This window comes from Pristiophorus japonicus, chromosome 1, assembly GCF_044704955.1.
Source record: "Pristiophorus japonicus isolate sPriJap1 chromosome 1, sPriJap1.hap1, whole genome shotgun sequence".
NCBI classification, from domain to species: domain Eukaryota; kingdom Metazoa; phylum Chordata; class Chondrichthyes; family Pristiophoridae; genus Pristiophorus; species Pristiophorus japonicus.
The window spans coordinates 543985847-544004433 of record NC_091977.1 but is presented as its reverse complement, the minus strand read 5'-3'; the positions used below and the strand labels follow the sequence as shown (position 1 = coordinate 544004433).

Here is an 18587-nt window from a genome sequence, read left to right as displayed (position 1 = left end):
TTGGGGTAGAGAACTCCAAAGACTCACCACCCTCTGAGTGAGGAAACTTCTCCTCAACTCAGTCTTAAATGACTGATCCCTTATCCTGAGACTATGACCCCTTGTCCGAGACTACAGCCAGGGCAAACAGCCTCTCAGCATCTACCTTGTCAATCACCCTCAGATTCTTATATGTTTCAATGTGAACACCTCCCATGCTTCTAAGTTCCAGAGAGTACAATCCCAATCTACTCAATTTCTGCCCATGGGACAACCGTCTCATCCCAGGTTGTGACAGTTGCGACAGAAATTAGTACGCAGGTACAGCAAGTGATCAGGAAGGCCAATGGAATCTTGGCCTTTATTGCAAAGGGGATGGAGTATAAAAGCAGGGAAGTCTTGCTACAGTTATACAGGGTATTGGTGAGGCCACATCTGGAATACTGCGTGCAGTTTTGGTTTCCATATTTACAAAAGGATATACTTGCTTTGGAGGCAGTTCAGAGAAGCTTCACTAGGTTGATTCCAGAGATGACGGGTTGACTTATGAGGAAAGGTTGAGTAGGTTGGGCCTCTACTCATTGGAATTCAGAAGAATGAGAGGTGATCTTATCGAAACGCAATAAGATTATGAGGGGGCTTGACAAGGTGGAGAGAGAGGATGTTTCCACTGATGGGGGAGACTAGAACTAGAGGGCATGGTCTTAGAATAAGGGGCCGACCATTTAAAACTGAGACGAGGAGAAATTTCTTCTCTCAGAGGGTTGTAAATCTGTGGAATTCACTGCCCCAGAGAGCTGTGGAAGCTGGGACATTGAATAAATTTAAGACAGAAATAGACAGTTTCTTAACCGATAAGGGAATAAGGAATTATGGGGAGCGGGCAGGGAAGTGGAGCTGAGTCCATGATCAGATCAGCCATGATCGTATTGAATGGCGGAGCAGGCTCGAGGGGTCATATGGCCGACTCCTGCTCCTATTTCTTATGTTCTTATAAACTTGTGCTTAATTCCAGTGCCCCCAATCTGCTGCAGCTCCAGGTGAGCGGTGGGAGGTCCCTTACCGAGTAAGCCCCCGAAGGTGATGGCCGGGGAGAGAGCAGCAAAGTAGATGAAGATGATGCCAGCCATACACTGCGCGTTCAGTGCATCCTTGAAGTCGCTCAGGTACTTCGGGTACCTGCGGCGTGCGTCCCGGATCACCCCACCGAACGGCTTCCCCGTCCGTCTCAGTGGGTCGTCCTCGTCCGGCTTCTTTGGCTTCAGGAGAGCTGCTAGGAACGAGAGGCAAAGTCAGTTCAAGGCAGAACATGGCGGTGGCTCCCCCATTCAAGCCTCCTCACCCTCTCTGTCCCGCCTCTCGCTGGGTTACGGTTTGACAGGCCACCCTCGGGCACCTTGCCCAATTGGCCACACCGTGAGTGAGCCAACACAGCGAGCGGAGGCAGGCTATTCCCCACGACAGACATCGCAGGACCCGTCTTCCCCCCAATATTTACACAGGCAGTCTCCAGGAGTTCTCAGTGTAAGCTCACGGATGGCAATGGCCTTGCTCACAAGCGAGCGGACCTTCTGAAGTTAGATGCGGAGAGGGGCGGTGATAGCCGATCTGCTGGCACAGTCCATACGGCCAGAGGTGGGAAGGGTGACCTAGACAGGAGGGTGGGCGGTTGGGGTTGCTGCTCCTCAGGAGGCAGTGACGTGCCTCAATTGACCCTTTGGAGAATGCTGAGAGAGAAGCTGTGGGCTTATCCAAGAGGGAGTTAAGACTGGGATGGCAGCAGGAGAGCCGAAAGGTGGGGGAGTAGTGAAGGGTCAGGGTAGGGAGACCCCAGTACCAGGATCCCACACTCCAATGAGGAGTTGGTGCCTCAATCACTAGCAGGGACAAAATCCATGAGAAAATCGAATGAAAAGGACTCAGTGATCCAGCTGATGGATTTCATCAGTCGCCTACCTCTCTCCTCCTGACTCTTGACCTCCTTGGCCAGCACCTTGTCCTCCTTTGCCTGCCTCTTCTTCAGCATCTTGCGCTGGAACTGAGCGACCGAGAGCAGCAGCTCCTCCCCAGGGACGTCGGAGGGAGGAATCACGATACTGCTGTCCAGGAACTCGTTGATTGCACTCAACAAATCGTTCCGATCATCTGCCTGGTAAGCAGCTCGGTGGAAATTCTATAAAACAAGAGCAGAGTGAGGCTCGCAGAAACAAACAGCGATTAAGATCAGAATTCGGAGCAGGAGTCGGCCATACAGCTCCTCAAGCCTGCTCCGCTGTTCATTAAGGTCACGGCTGATCTTCTAAATCAACTTTCACGCCCTATCCCCATATCCCTCGATTCCCCTGGATCTTAGCCTTGAATATACTCAATGATTCAGCCTCCACAGCCCTCTGGGGCAGAGAATCCAAAGATTCACCACCCTCTGAGTGAAGCAATTCCTCCTTTTTATTCTTCCTATCAAAGTAAATATCTTACATTTCCCCACATTATACTCTATCTGCCACCTTATTGCCCACTCACTAACCTGTCTACATACCACTGCAGGCTCTTTGAGTCCTCGTCACAGCTTACTTTCCCACTTAGCTTTGTATCATCAGCAAACTTGGATACATTGCACACGGTCCCTTCATCTAAGTTATTAATATACTGTAAATAGCTGAGGTCCCAACACTGATCCCTGCGGCACCCCATTAGTTACAGCCTGCCAACCGGAAAATGACCTGTTTATCTCTACTCTCTGTTTTGTGTCCATTAACCAATCCTCGATCCATGCTAATATAGTACTCCCAAACCCATGAGCCTTTATCTTGCTCAACAAGCTTATGTGGCCCCTCCCTTATCGAATGCCTTTTGAATATCCAAATACACCACATCCACTGGTTTCCCTTTATCTACCCTGCTCGTTACATCCTCAAATAACTCCAATAAATTTGTCAAACACGATTTCCCTTTCACAAAACCATATTGACTTAGAAAATCATAGTATGATTAGACAAAGTGTCCTGTGGCTAATGGATTTCAGCACGTTCCCGATGATTGATGTCAGACTAACTGGCCTGTAGTTGCCTGTTTTCTCTCTCCCTCCTTTCTTGAATAGTGGGGTTACATTTGCTACCTTCCAATCCACTGGGACCGTTCTAGGATCGAGGGAATTTTGGAAGAACCAAAGCTTCCATGATCTCTGCAACCACCTCATTTACAATCCCAGGTTGTAGGCCATAAGATCTAGGGATTGCGGGGGGATCAGAGAGAGGGGGGTAAACAGAGGGAGGGGGGCGAACAGAGGGAGGGGGGCGAACAGAGGGAGGGGGGAGAACAGAGGGAGGGGGGAGAACAGAGGGAGGGGGGGGGAGAACAGAGGGAGGGGGGAGAACAGAGGGAGGGGGGAGAACAGAGGGAGGGGGGAGAACAGAGGGAGCGGGGAGAACAGAGGGAGGGGGGAGAACAGAGGGAGGGGGGCGAACAGAGGGAGGGGGGAGAACAGAGGGAGGGGGGGAGAACAGAGGGAGGGGGGGAGAACAGAGGGAGGGGGGGAGAACAGAGGGAGGGGGGGAGAACAGAGGGAGGGGGGGGAGAACAGAGGGAGGGGGGAGAACAGAGGGAGGGGGGAGAACAGAGCGAGGGGGGAGAACAGAGGGAGGGGGGAGTGAGTGAGAGAGAGAGGGAGAGAGGACGACAGGAAGAATGACAGGTGGGGCCTAGGACACTGCCCTGAGGAACTCCTGCAGCGATGTCCTGGGGCTGTGATGATTGATCTCCAACCACCACAACCATCTCCCTTTGTGCTGGGTATGACTCCAGCCGGTGGGGAGTTTTCCCTCTGATTCCCACTGACTTCAATTTTACTGGAGCTCCTTGATGCTCTTGTCAAATGCTGCCTTGATGTCAAGGGCAGTCACTCTCACCTCGGGAATTCAGCTCTTTTGTCCATGTTTGGACCAAGGCTGTAATGAGGTCTGGAGCCGAGTGGTCCTGACAGAACCGTCACTGAGCATCGGTGAGCAGGTTATTGGTGAGTAAGTGCCGCTTGACAGTACTGTCAACGACCCCTTCTCAAGGTGCAATTAGGGACGGGCAATAAATGTTGGCCTTGTCAGCGACGCCCACATCCCAGGAATGAATAAAAAAGTTAACTGTAAAATAGGACTGGAGTCACGTGTAGCCCAGACTGGGTGGGGTTCCCTTCCCTCAAGGATATTCGTGACCCAGTTGGATTTTTACGACAAGCCAGCTGCTTTCATGGTCATTTTTTCAGGTATTGAATTCAATTTCACAGCTTGTCCTGGTGGGATTTGAACTTGCAACCCCTGGGTTGTTGGTCCAGGCCCAGAATCAGGTGGCGAGGTCGATGCTGGGTGGTCCGTCCAGTTTTATTCTTATTGTTTTTTGTAGCGGTTTGTTACAGTGGAGTGGCTCGCTGGGCCATTTCAGAGGGCAGTTGAGTCAACCACATTGCTGTGGGTCTGCAGTCACATATAGGTCAGACCAGGTAAGGACGGCCAATAAGAACGTAAGAATTAGGAGCAGGAACAGGCCATTCGGTCCCTCGAGCCTGCTCCACCATTCAATAAGATTAAGGCTGATCTTCGACCTCAACTCCACTTTCCTGCACTATTCCTATATCCCATGATTCCCTTCATATCCAAAAATCTATTGATCTCAGCCTTGAATATACTCAACGACTGAGCCTCCACAGCCCTCTGGGGCAGAGAATTCCAAAGATTCACCACCCTCTGAGTGAATAAATTTCTCCCCATCTCAGTCCTAAATGGCCGACCCCTTATCCTGAGACTGTGACCCCTGGTTCTAGACTCCCCAGCATCGACCCTGTCAAGCCCTATAAGAAGTTTGTATGTTTCAATGAGATCACCTCTCATTCTTCTAAACTCTAGAGAATATAGGCCTAGTCTGCTCAATCTCTCCTCATAGGACAATCCCCCCATCCCAGGAATCAGTCTGGTGAACATTCGTTGCACTCCCTCTATGGCAAATATATCCTTCCTTAGGTAAGGAGACCCAAACTGAACACAATACTCCCGGTGTGATCTCACCAGGGCCCTGTATAATTGCAGTAAGACATCTTTACTCTTATACACAACCCCTCCTGTAATAAAGACCAACATCCCATTTGCTTTAATCACTTGCTGTACCTGCATGTTAACTTTCAGTGATTGGTGTACAAGGAACCCAGGCCCCTCTGAACAGCAACATTTCCCAATCTATCACCATTTAAAAAATACTCTGTTTTTCTATTTTCCTACCAAAGTGGATAACGTCACATTTCTCCACATTATATTTCATTTGCCATGTTCTTGCCCACTCACTGAGCCTGTCTCTATCCCCTTGAAGCCTCTTTGCATCCTCCTCACAACTTACATTCCCACCGAGCTTTGTATCATCAGTAAACTTGGATATATTACACTCGGTCCCCTCATCCAAATCATTGATATAGATTGTGAATAGCTGGGGCCCCAGCACTGATCCTTGCGGTACCCCACTAGTTACAGTCTGCCAACCTGGAAATGACCCGTTTATTCCTACTCTCTGTTTTCTGTCCGTTAACTAATCCTCAATCCATGCTAGTATATTACCCCCAATCCCAGGAGTCCTAATTTTGTTTAATAACCTCTGTGTGGCACCTTATCGAATGCCTTCTGAAAATCCAAATATACTACATCCACTGGTTCCCCTTTATCCACCCTGATAGTTACATCCTCAAAAATAGCAGGGAGGCCTACTCCTGCACCTATTTTCTATGTTCTATGTTTCTATAGGAGCAGGGAGGTCTTACTGCTGTTGTACAGGGCCTTGGTGAGACCTCACCTGGAATATTGTGTTCAGTTTTGGTCTCCTAATCTGAGGAAGGACGTTCTTGCTATTGAGGGAGTGCCGCGATGGCAGGACTGACATATGAGGAGAAACTGGATTGACTGGGCCTGTATTCACTGGAGTTTAGAAGAATGAGAGGGGATCGCATAGAAACATATAAAATTCTGACGGGACTGGACAGGTTAGATGCAGGAAGAATGTTCCCGATGTTGGGAAAGTCCAGAACCAGGGGTCACAGTCTAAGGATAAGGGGTAAGCCATTTAGGACCGAGATGAGGAGAAACTTCTTCACTCAAGAGAGTTGTTACCTGTGGAATTCCCTACCGCAGAGTGTTGTTGATGTCAGTTCGTTAGAGGGAGTTGGATGTGGCCCTTTCGGCTAAAGGGATCAAGGGGTATGGAGAGAAAGCAGCAAAGGGGTACTGAGGTGAATGATCAGCCATGATCTTATTGAATGGTGGTGCAGGCTCGAAGGGCCAAATGGCCTACTCCTGCACCTATTTTCTATGTTTCTATAAAAACTCGAATAAATTTGTCAAACACGATTTCCCTTTCATAAATTCATGTTGACTCTGCTAATCGTATTATTATTTTCTAAGTTCTCTATTACCACTTAATAATAGATTCTAACATTGTCCCTACGACTGATGACAGGCTAACTGGTCTGTAGATCCCCGTTTTCTCTCTCCCTCCTTTCTTAAATAGCGGGGTTACATTTGCTCCCTTCCAATCCGCGGGAACTGTTCCAGAATCTGTGGAATTTTGGAAGGTGACAACCAATACGTCCACTATCTCTATAGCCACCTCTTTCAAAGCCCGAGGATGTAGGCCATCGGGTCCAGGGGATTTATTGGCTTTCAGCCCCATTAATTCCTCCGGCACTATTTCCTTACTAATGCTAATTTCTTTCAGTGCCTTGTTCTCACTGGACCCTTGTTTCTCCACTATTTCCTGAATGTTTTTTTGCATCTTATTCCATGAAGACAGACACAAAGTATTTGTTTACTATCTCTGCTATTTCATTATTCCCCATGGTAATTTCTCCGGTCTCAGTCTGTGAGGGGGCCCACATTTACTTTCGCTAATCGGTTCTTTTTTACATACCTATAGAAGCTTTTACAGTCTGCTTTTATGTCTCTCGCTAGTTTACTCTCATTTTATTTTCCATTTCTTTAACAATTTCTTGGCTGAATTCTAAAATCCTGCCAATCCTCCGATTTCCTTCCCTAAAGGACATTAGTAGCCATTAGACTGCTAATGCTCTCAAGGCAACTAGAGATGGGCAATAGATGCAAGGCTTACCATTGGCACCACAATGTTCTTCTACACAGAGTGATCAATGTGTGGCATAAACCCATCGAAGTTACAGCATGGGAACAGGCCACTCAGCCGATGTTTATTTTCCACCCGGAGCCTCCTCCCACCCTACTTCATCTCACCCCATCATTCCATTCCTTCCCCCCCTCATGTCTTTATCTAGCTTCCCCATAAATGCATCTATGCTATTCGTCTCAACGAATCCTTGTACAGGTGTAGGGTCCCGAATCCGGAACCCTCTGGACCGAGGCCATTCCGGATTTTGCGTTTTGACGGACTTTGGAACGTCTTTCTGACGTCACGAATCCGGAAATATCTGAGCCCAGGTTCGGGTATTTCCAGATTTCGGAACATCAGAAAGTGGGTGGGTGGGAGGAGGAGGGTGCACGCCGAAGAGCTGTTCGGGTTGCCGGGCGATGAGGTCATTGGGTGGGCCCTGCTGCCGTGGAAGTGTTTGGGCGGGGCCCCGCCGAAGAGGAGCTGGTCGGGCGAGGAGGCCCCGAGGGGCTGGCACCTCGAGGTCAGCAGGGTACGGATTCTAGAACATTTTACGAATTCCGGACGACCCTGCCACCAGTCGGTCCGGGGTCCGGAACTCCGGATTTTGGATGCGGCACATGTAGTAGTGAGTTCCACATTCTCACCACTCTCTGGGTGAAGAAGTTTCTCCTGAATTCCTGATTGGATTTATTAATGACTGTCTTATATTTATGCCCTCCAGTTCTGATCTTCCCCATAAGTAGATTCATCTTCTCTATGTCTATCCCACTGAACCCCTTCATAATTTTAAAGACCTCTATTAGTTCATCCCTCAGCCTTTTCTTTTCTAGAGAAACGAGCCCCAGCCTGCTTAATCTTTCCTGATGGCTATAACCTCTCAGTTCTGCTAACAGCCTTGTAAATGTGATCTGCACCTTCTCCAGTATCTCTATGTCCCAGAAGCCATTTAAGCAACAACTGGATGCAGCAATGGGGGGCACTACTGCATCTTTCTGGTTCGAGGAATTAATACAGGGTGAACAGCCACCTCCCTCACTCTTGTGCCTTTCCCACGACTGGTTCAAACCCTCACCTTGTCCGACATCAGGGTGGAGATGGAGCGCCCGATCTCATGGTAGTCCATGTTGCTCGTGCTCGGTCCCAGCAGGATGAAGAGGAACCGGACCGGGACAGGAACTTCCAGCACAGATTCCAGCTCCACCGCTGTCTGCAGGCGTACGTAGGCCATGGTCGGATGGTCCAGGAACTCCACACACCCTGGAGAGAAATGCAATGAGACAATCTCAACGTCACAATGGGCCTCAACGATTAAGGAACGTAACACGTGCAAGAGAAACACGCTCCCTCTACACTGTCCCATCAAACACTCCCAGGGCAGGTACAGGGGGTTAGATACAGAGTAAAGCTCCCTCTACACTGTCCCATCAAACACTCCCAGGGCAGGTACAGCATGGGGTTAGATACAGAGTAAAGCTCCCTCTACACTGTCCCATCAAACACTCCCAGGGCAGGTACAGGGGGTTAGATACAGAGTAAAGCTCCCTCTACACTGTCCCATCAAACACTCCCAGGGCAGGTACAGGGGGTTAGATACAGAGTAAAGCTCCCTCTACACTGTCCCATCAAACACTCCCAGGGCAGGTACAGGGGGTTAGATACAGAGTAAAGCTCCCTCTACACTGTCCCATCAAACACTCCCAGGACAGGTACAGCAGAGTTAGATACAGAGTAAAGCTCCCTCTACACTGTCCAATCAAACACTCCCAGGGCAAGTACAGCACGGGTTAGATACAGAATAAAGCACCCTCTACACCGTCCCATCAAACACTCCGAGGGCAGGTACAGGGGGTTAGATACAGAGTAAAGCTCCTCTACACTGTCCCATCAAACACTCCCAGGGCAGGCACAGGGAGTTAGATACAGAGTAAAGCTCCCTCTACACTGTCCCATCAAACACTCCCAGGGCAGGTACAAGGGGTTAGATACAGAGTAAAGCTCTCTCTATACTGTCCCATCAAACACTCCCAGGGCAGGTTCAGCACGGGTTAGATACAGAGTAAAGCTCCCTCTACACTGTCCCATCAAACACTCCCAGGGCAGGTACAGCACGGGTTAGATACAGAGTAAAGCTCCCTCTACACTGACCCATCAAACTCTCCCAGGGCAGGTACAGCACGGGTTAGATACAGAGTAAAGGAGATAGTTCGGGTACAAACCAAGCATATCCTCATTAGGAGGAAAGATGGGACATCCAAAGCTAGCGCTCCCTGGATGACAAAGGAAATAGAGGTTAAAATAAAACAGAAAGGAAGTTTTTGATGAAAGTCAGGCACAGAATACGATAGAAAACCAGGCAGAATGCATGCAGGGGAAATTGGATACAAGGGCAAAGAGTATGAGAACAGATTAGGTAATAATATAAAAGGGAACCGAAAAATCTTTGATAAACATATAAAAAGTGAAAGAATAGTTCATGAAATGGTGGAACTGATTAGGGACAGGATAGGATAAAAATAGATAGAAAGGACATGCTAAATAGGTTGACATCACTCAAAGTTAACAAGTCACCCAGCCTGAATGATATACATTGCTGTTGGAAGTTAGGGTGGAGATAGCAGAAGATCTGACCACAAACTTTCAATCCGCCTTGGATATGGGAGTGGTTTCAGATGACTGGACGATTGAACCCAAGAACATAAGAACAGAAGAATTAGGAGAAGGAATAGGCCATTCGGCCCCTCGAGCCTGCTCCGCCATTCAATAAGGTCATGGTTGATCTTCAACCACAACTCCACTTTCCCGCCCGATCTCCATATCGCTTGATTCCCCTGTAGTCCAAAAAGCTCTCTATCTCAGCTTTGACTATACTCAACTATTCAGCCCTTTTGGACAGAGAATGTCAAAGATTCACAACCGTCTGAGTCAAGAAATTCTTCCTCATCTCAGTCTTAAATGGCCAACCCTTGTGGCCCCCAAGTTCTAGACTCTCCAGCCCGAGGAAACAGCCTCTCAGCATCTATCTGTCAATCCCCTCAGAATGTTGTATGTTTCAATGAGATAACCTTTCATTCTTCTAAACTCCAGAAAGTACCCTCTTCCTACCATTGACGAACTGTCTTCAGAATTCCACGGCTCAATATTCTTTACTAAACTTAACATGTGCCGCAGTTACCTGCAAATACCCATAGCAGAGGACAGCAAACTGCTCATGGCATTCACGACGCATGATGGTCTGTATCAGTATCGATGCATACCCTACAGACTATCTTCTGCACCATGTGCAGTTCAGAAGATTGTCACTACTATGCTAGCAGGTACAGAGGGAGCCCTTAATCTGCTTGACGATATTGTCGTTCATGGACGGACAATAAAAGAACATGATCAGCGACTTCACGCAGTTATGGCGAGACTTGCTACACATAACATTACACTACATGCCGGTAAGTGTACATTCGCTGCTGGACAAATAAACATTCTGGGCTACAGAGTCACAGCACAAGGCGTCAAGCCGACACTTGACAACATTGACGTGATCCAGCGAATGCAGGAGGCTACCAACGTCAAAGAACTTTCATCATTCCTCGGCACTTGCAACATCTATCTGAAGTTCGTCCTGCACTACGCGCACATTGCCGAACCACTTCGCAAGTTGCAGAAGGACGTCCCTTGGGAATGGACCGATTCCCAGGCTCAGGCATTCACCACGCTTAAGGAGAAAATCACATCCCCTCCTATCCTTGCGCAATTTGATCCGAATGTCACTACGTACGTCACCACAGATGCATCAGGCACCGCCATGGATGCTGTGTTCTCGCAATGGATTGACGGCTTGGAACGCCCTGTTGCCTTCGCCTCTCGCACGCTCTCGTCGGCAGAACGTAAATACTCTACAGGAGAACGCAAAGCACTCGCTTGCATCTACATGTGAATGCTGGCACATCTACCTCTATGACAGGAAATTTACCCTCTGTACAGATCACCGAGCACAAACTACGCTACAACTGGACCTAGGCACAAACCACCACAAATCAGCCAATGGTCAGATCACTTTCATCAGTATAACTTTGATGTACAGTACATCGCTGGCAGTCGCAACCACGTAGCTGACCTGCTCAGCCGCTCAACACCTGCTTCGGACTCTGGCGCTGACAGATTCACAGATAACGACACATATGTCACATCGATCATCACTCAGTCCATCAGAAACCTTGTCTCCTGCGACAAACTCAAAACCGAATCACAGTGTGATGCTATGCTCCAGCACGTGAGCCACTTCCTCCACACTGAGTGGCCTAAGCAAATTCCAGAAGAGCTGAAAACATTCCACAGACTTCGATGAATTTTCCATTTGGAACGATGGCTGCCTAGCTCGTGGTGATAGAGCAGTAATTCCCAAATCGCTTCAACAGCGCGTTCTCTCATTGGCACACGATGGGCACCCTGGCATTTTCCACATGAAACAGAGATGTCGTGATTCAGTATCGTGGCCTGGGATTGACACTCGCATCGAGGAGTTTGTCTTGCACTGCGAAGCAGTCTGAGCGAAAAGGCCACAAACATCCGACCAGCGCCAATGAAGCCCATTCCATGGCCACAAAGACCATGGCCACAACTTCAGTTGCATATCTTCAGTCCAGTTGAAGCAGCTCCACAGCACCAGTGTTTCCTTGTTGTGTACATGAGCTGCATTCCAAATGGCCAGAAATTGCTACAAGTTCAGTGACTCATCAACGATCGTCACTATCCTGCAGCGTATGTTCGCGAAGTGGGGCCTCCCAGAGGTCATAATCCCTGACAATGGACCACACAGTTTGTGTCTGACCAGTTTGTGGATTTCCTCACGCGCCATGCTATCGAGCATCACCTTACTGCTCTGCTCGGTACAATCCTCAAAGCAACGGAGGTGTTGAGCGTTTTAACCGCGTCATCAAAGCGTTTGAAACCCAACCTCGCAGCAGGCCAAACATTCGATGAAGCGGTTCAGACCATTCTCCGCACATACCGTTCGACAAAGCACTCGCTAACGGGGAAGACACCCGCTGAGCTCATGATTGGGTGGAATCTTCGCTGGCTACTGGACATTCTCAAACCCCCAGCCAAACCCTGCGCGAAGAGACTAGCAGGATGGAACAGAGACACCGTTCTGTTTCCCAACCAAAACCTCGAGCAAACACCGCAAGCGCCACACCGGTCTCAGCGAATCATAACACCACCTGACTATCTCAAGGACTTTCTCTGTACATAGCCTATGGTTTTAAAAAGGGGATAAATATGTTGTGTTCACACTCTGTTTGTTTGTAACAACTCACAGGACGGGCGTTAGGACCCTGCGGGAGCTATTCACAATTGCTGTACTCATGCTGGTTTGGGGACACCATTTTGGGTGGTATAAAAGCACAGTTAAGTTACTTTACTCCTGGCTCAGTTTGCCAGTTATTTATGCGTACACAACACTACTCAATTTCTCCTCATGGGACAGCCCTCTCATCCCAGGAATCAATCCAGTAAACCTTTGTTGCACCGCTGTTAAGGCAAGTATATGCTTCTGCAGATAAGGAGACCTAAACTGCACAGTACTCCAGGTGTGGTCTCACCAGCGCCCTGTACAATTGTAGCAAGACTTCCTTACTCTTATACTCCAACCCCTTGCAAATGTTGTACCCCTGCTCAAAAAAGGAGAGGGGGATAAACCTGGTATCTGCAGGCCAGTCAGCCTAACGTCAGTGGTGGGAAAACTGCGAGAGACCACTGTCAAGGACAAAATTAATTCTCACTTGGAAGAGCATGAGCTAATAAGGGACAGCCAGCAAGGGGTTCGATACAGAGTAAAGCTCCCTCTACACTGTCCCATCAAACACTCCCAGGGCAGGTACAGGGGGTTAGATACAGAGTAAAGCTCCCTCTACACTGTCCCATCAAACACTCCCAGGGCAGGTACAGCATGGGGTTAGATACAGAGTAAAGCTCCCTCTACACTGTCCCATCAAACACTCGGATGGTCAAAGGATGTGAACGCTGTTGTATAAAAGCTCACTCTTGCACCAGTCCCGCTTGTGCTGTGCTTTTATCCAGTGTATTTTGCCAATATTGCCAGATGTGGAGTTTTGAAAGCCTTCCCTGACAGGATTGTAGTCGATGGCTTTGATCACCAAGGAGTCGGTCAGAGTGGCTTCAGACCACGGGGTACACCAAGGGATGATTACGAAAAACCAGATGCCACGATCGGTGGAAAAGGCCAGCAGTTCAGTCAGTGCCTGAACAAGGGAGACAGTCAGAAATGGAAATGTGCAGGTACACCTGTTCCTTACCGACAAGTACGACAGTGGCCTCTGCGTTGCACGGAATTTTCTCCAGAAGTTTGAGCTCATGCTTGGACCTCGATCGCGTCATCTCTGCCGACAGTGGACATTCTTTCTGTAACAGTTGGAGGAACCGGTTACAGGCAGAGTTTGACAAGTTATCAAGAGAGAGACAGACCAACATAGAGTGACCGAGAGGGGGAGCGAGAGCGACAGAGACAGAGACCGAGAGACCGAGAGCGAGGCCGAGAGACAGAGACCAAGGGACAAAGACCGAGAGACAGAGACCGAAAGACTGAGACCGAAAGACTGAGAGCGAGAGACTGAGAGCGAGAGAGAGACCGAGAGCGCGCAAGAGCGCGCGCGACCGAGAGCGCGAGAGAGCGCACGTGACCGAGAGCGAGAGAGCGCGCGCGCGACCGAGAGCGCAAGAGACCGAGAGTGCGAGAGAGCGCGCGACCGACCGAGAGCGCGAGAGAGCGCACGTGACCGAGAGCGAGAGAGCGCGCGCGCGACCGAGAGCGCAAGAGACCGAGAGTGCGAGAGAGCGCGCGCGCGACCGAGAGCGCGAGAGAGCGCACGTGACCGAGAGCGAGAGAGCGCGCGCGCGACCGAGAGCGCAAGAGACCGAGAGTGCGAGAGAGCGCGCGCGCGACCGAGAGCAAGCGCGCGACCGAGAGCGAGCTACCGAGAGCAAGCGCGACCGAGAGCGAGCTACTGAGAGCGAGCGCGACCGAGAGCGAGCGCGACCGAGAGCGAGAGAGCGCGCGCGACAGAGACCGAGAAAGAGAGCGCGACAGAGACCGAGAGAGAGAGCGCGACACAGAGAGAGCGAGCGCAACACAGAGAGAGAGAGAGAGCGCGACACAGAGAGAGAGAGAGCGTGACACAGAGAGAGAGCGCGACAGAGAGGGGGCGTGCAGGATGGAACCACAAGCTTAAACCTGTGAACCATCGATCTCGACGCAGCAATGAACTGTTAAAATCCTCCAAGTGGTACTGACCTCGGCACTGTCCACTATCACTTTGGTTTCGGCGTCGAGATTATCCCCCATCAGTGGCTGGGTGACCGAGGGTTCGGAGGTCGGAGCGATGTGGTTCTGGCTGTGATGGTGGGGCATGAGCGAGCCCAGACTTGCCGTTGACATGTTGCGTGAAAATGAGAAGTCCTTCTCTTTGTTGGGGTGGCTTTAAAATCAAGAAAGTGAACAGGTTGGCTTTTCATTTAGTTGTCCCCCTTCTCAGCCCTGCCTCCCCACCCTACTGCCCTTTCTCGGAGGACAGTCTGCTCGCTATCACCTCCGAGTGGATGGTCGAGAGCGGGACACCACAGCCTTTGGGTTCCTTGGACGTCGATGCATTCCATATGCATTTATATAGCGCCTATAACATACTGAAACGTCCCAAGGTGCTTCACAGAGCGATTTTCAGACAAGAATTGACACCGAGACACAGGAGGAGATATTAGGGTCAGGTGACCAAAGGCTTGGTCAAAGATGCAGGTTTTAAGGAGAGTCGAACATGACAACAGTGACTGCAAAATTACTTAATTGGCTGTAAAGTCCTTTGGGATGTCCTGAGGTAGTGAAATGCGCTACATAAATGCAAGTTCTTCCTTTATTTTTATCTTAAAAGAGAGAGAGGCAGAGAGCTTTAGGGAGGGAATTCCAGAGCTTAAGGCCTTGGCAGCTGAAGGCACGATGGACTAAAGGCCAGAATTGGAGGAGCACAGATATTTCGGAGGGTTGTTGGGCTGGAGGAGGTTACATAGTTAGGGAGGGGCGAAGCAATGGAGGGATTTGAACACAAGTATGGGAAATTTTAAAATCAAGACATTGCCTGACCAGGAGCCAATATAGGTCAGTGAGCATAGGAGTAATGGGTTGAATGGGACTTGGTGCGAGTTAGGATACAGGAAGCAGAGTTTAGGATGAGTTGAAGTTTATGAGGGTGCAAATTGGGAGACCGACCAGGAGAGCGTTGGAATAGTCTCCAATATCGCTGTCCTTTGCCCTTCCTCTGGGATACTTATCGACTGAGCGCATGCAGTGTGTGTCTGCTGGCCACTTGACCATGAGGAACGTGAGTCACAGTCTCAGAATAAGGGGTTGGCCATAGAATCATGGACATGTACAGCATGGAGGGAGGCCATTCGGCCCATCGTGTCCGTGCCGGCCGACCAAGAGCCATCCAGCCTAATCCCACTTTCCAGCTCTCGGTCCGTAGCTCTGTATGTTACGGCACTTTAAGTGCAGATCCAAATACTTTTTAAATGTGGTGAAGGTTTCTGCCTCTAGCACCCTTTAAGGCCGTGAGTTCCAGACCCCCACCGCCCTCTGGGTGAAGAAATTCCCCTCAAATCCTCCCCCCCCCCAATTACTTTAAATCTATGCGCCCTGGCTGTTGACCCCTTTGCTAAGAGAAATAGGTCTGTCCTATCCACTCTATCCAGGCCCCTCAATTTTATACACCTTGATAAGGTCTTCCCTCATCCTCCTCTGTTCCAAAGAAAACAACCCCAGCCTATCCAATCTTTTCTCATAGCTAAAATTCTCCAGTCCAGGCAACATCCTCGTAACTCTCCCCTGTACCCTCTCTAGTGCAGTCACATCTTTCCTGTAATGTGGTGACCAGAACTACACGCAGAACTCTAGCTGTGGCCTAACTAGTGTTTTATACAGTTCAAGCATAACCTCCCTGCTCTCTTATTCTATGCCTCGAATAATAAAGGAAAGTATTCCGTATGCCTTCTTAACCACCTTATCTACCTGGCCTGCTACCTTCAGGGATCTGTGGACATGCACTCCGAGGTCCCTCTGTACTGTCCGACCATTTAATGTGTATTCCCTTGCCTTGTTAGCCTTCCCCAAATGCATTACCTCACACTTCTCCAGATTGAATTCCATTTGCCACTGTTCTGCCCACCTGACCAGTTCATTGATATCTTCCTGCAGTCTACAGCTTTCTTCTTCATTATCAACCACACAGCCGATTTTAGTATAATTTGCAAACATTTTAATCATACCCCCTTCATTCAAATCTAAATTATTGATATAAGAACATAAGAAATAGGAGCAGGAGTCGGCCATTTGGCCCCTCAAGCCTGCTCCACCATTCAATATCATGGCTGATCTGATCATGGACTCAGCTCCACTTCCCCGCCCGCTCCCCATAACACTTCACTCCATTATTTTATTAAAAATCTGTCTATCTCCACCTTAAATATATTCAATGACCCAGCCTCCACAGCTCTCTGGGGCAGAGAATTCCACAGATTTACAAACTTCAGAAAATAAATTTCTCATCTCAGTTTTAAATGGGCGGCCCCTTATTCTGAAATTATGACCCCTAGTTCTAGATTCCTCCACGAGTGGAAACATCCTCTCGGCATCTACCTTGTCGAGCCCCTTCAGTGTCTTGTTTCAATAAGATCACCTCATTCTTCTAAACTCCAATAAGTATAGGCCCAACCTGCTCAACCTTTCTTCATAAGACAACCCCTTCATCTCAGGAATCAACCTTCTCTGAACAGCCTCCAATGCAAGTATATCCCTCCTTAAATACGGAGACCAAAACTGTACACAGTACTCCAGGTGTGGCCTCACCAATACCCTGTACAGTTGTAGCAGGACTTCTCTGCTTTTATATTCTATCCCCCTTGCAATAAAGGCTCACAATTTGCTTTCCCACCCATCTTTGTATCATCAGCAAACTTGGCTACATTACACTCGGTCCCTTCATCCAAGTCATTAATATAGATTTGTAAATAGTTGAGGCCCCAGCTCTGATCCCTGTGGCACCCCACTAGTTACCATTTGCCAACCAGAAAATGACCCATTGATCTCTGTTTTCTGTTAGTTAGCCAGTCCGCTATCCAACCTAATATATTACCCCCAACCCCGTGAACTTTTATCTTGTGCAGTCACCTTTTATGTGGCATCTTCTCTAATACCTTCTGGAAATCTACAAAAAGTAAGGGATCGAGTACCGAGCCCTGCGGAACCCCCACTGGAAACAGCCCTCCAGTTGCAAAAACAACCTTCGACCATTACCTTTTGCTTCCTGCCTCTGAGCCAATTTTGGATCCAACTTGTCACTTTGCCCTGGATCCCATGGGCTTTTACTTTCATGACCGAGAACTTTTACTTTTAGGACTGAAATGAGGAGAAATGTCTTCACTCAAGAGAGTGGTGAATCTTTGGAATTCTCTGCCCCAAGGGCTCAGTCGTTTAGTATATTCAAGACAAAGATTAATAGATTTTTGGATAGGAAGGGAATCAAGGGATATGAGGATAGTACAGGAAAGTGGAGTCGAGGTAGAAGATCAGCCATGATATTATTGAATGGCGGAGCAGGCTTGAGGGGCTAAATGGCTGACGCCTGCTCCTATTTCTTATGTTCTTATCTACTCTGTCCAGACCTTCATGATTTTGAACACCTCGATTAAATCTCCTCTCAACCTTCTCTGCTCCAAGGAGAACAACCCCAGCTTCTCCAGTCTATCCCCGTCACTGAAGTCCCTCATCCCTGGAACCATTCTCGGAAATCTTTTCTGCACACTCTCCCAGGCCTTCACATCCTTCCTAAAGTGTGGAGCCCAGAATTGGACACAATACTCCAGCTGAGGCTGAACCAGTGTTTTATACAGGTTCATCATAACTTCCTTGCTTTGTACTCTATGCCTCTATTTATGAAGCCCAGGATCACATAAGCTTTTTAACCGCTTTCTCAACCTGCCCTGCCACATTCACCGATGTGTGCACATATACCCCCAGGTCTCTCTGTTCATGCACCCCCTTTAATTTATATTGCTCCAATTGCTTCTCCTAACACTTCCCTCTCAACTCTCCTCCACACAGTCTGGGAACGTTTCCACACCAGTGAGGGCTTTGATCTGTAACTGTTCAAATATTTATTTGTTACAAATCATGTGAAGGAAAGGATGGTGGCCTATCTGGAATCTGGGGCGCACGGTTTCCCACGGATCAGGAGCCGGTTCCCTGCGGATTAGGCGCGCGGTTACCCAATAATCAAGTGCTGGTTCTCCGCGGATTAATTGCCGGTTCCCCGTGGATTAATTGCCTCGCTCCCTCCTGTACCTGTGTTTGAGGAGTAGGTTCCCCGTGGATTAATTGCCTCGCTCCCTCCTGTACCTGTGTTTGA

At 49.0% G+C, this 18587-nt stretch overlaps 1 protein-coding gene across 10 annotated transcripts in view; it reads right to left on the bottom strand.

The window, feature by feature from the left end:
- The window catches only part of LOC139278392 (anion exchange protein 2-like), a 347925-nt gene that overhangs the window by 64240 nt on the left and 265098 nt on the right, over window positions 1-18587 (bottom strand). For 7 of the 10 annotated variants that reach the window (XM_070897097.1, XM_070897078.1, XM_070897088.1 and 4 more), the window contains 6 exons: window positions 14429-14612; window positions 13434-13539; window positions 9342-9392; window positions 8198-8382; window positions 1936-2152; window positions 1043-1252 (listed from right to left, as the gene is read on the bottom strand). In XM_070897097.1, coding sequence (XP_070753198.1) covers window positions 1043-1252; window positions 1936-2152; window positions 8198-8382; window positions 9342-9392; window positions 13434-13539; window positions 14429-14612 — 953 coding nt within the window. The remainder of the gene's footprint in view (window positions 1-1042; window positions 1253-1935; window positions 2153-8197; window positions 8383-9341; window positions 9393-13433; window positions 13540-14428; window positions 14613-18587) is intronic. The other 3 variants (XM_070897145.1, XM_070897156.1, XM_070897166.1) reach the window with 3 other exon arrangements.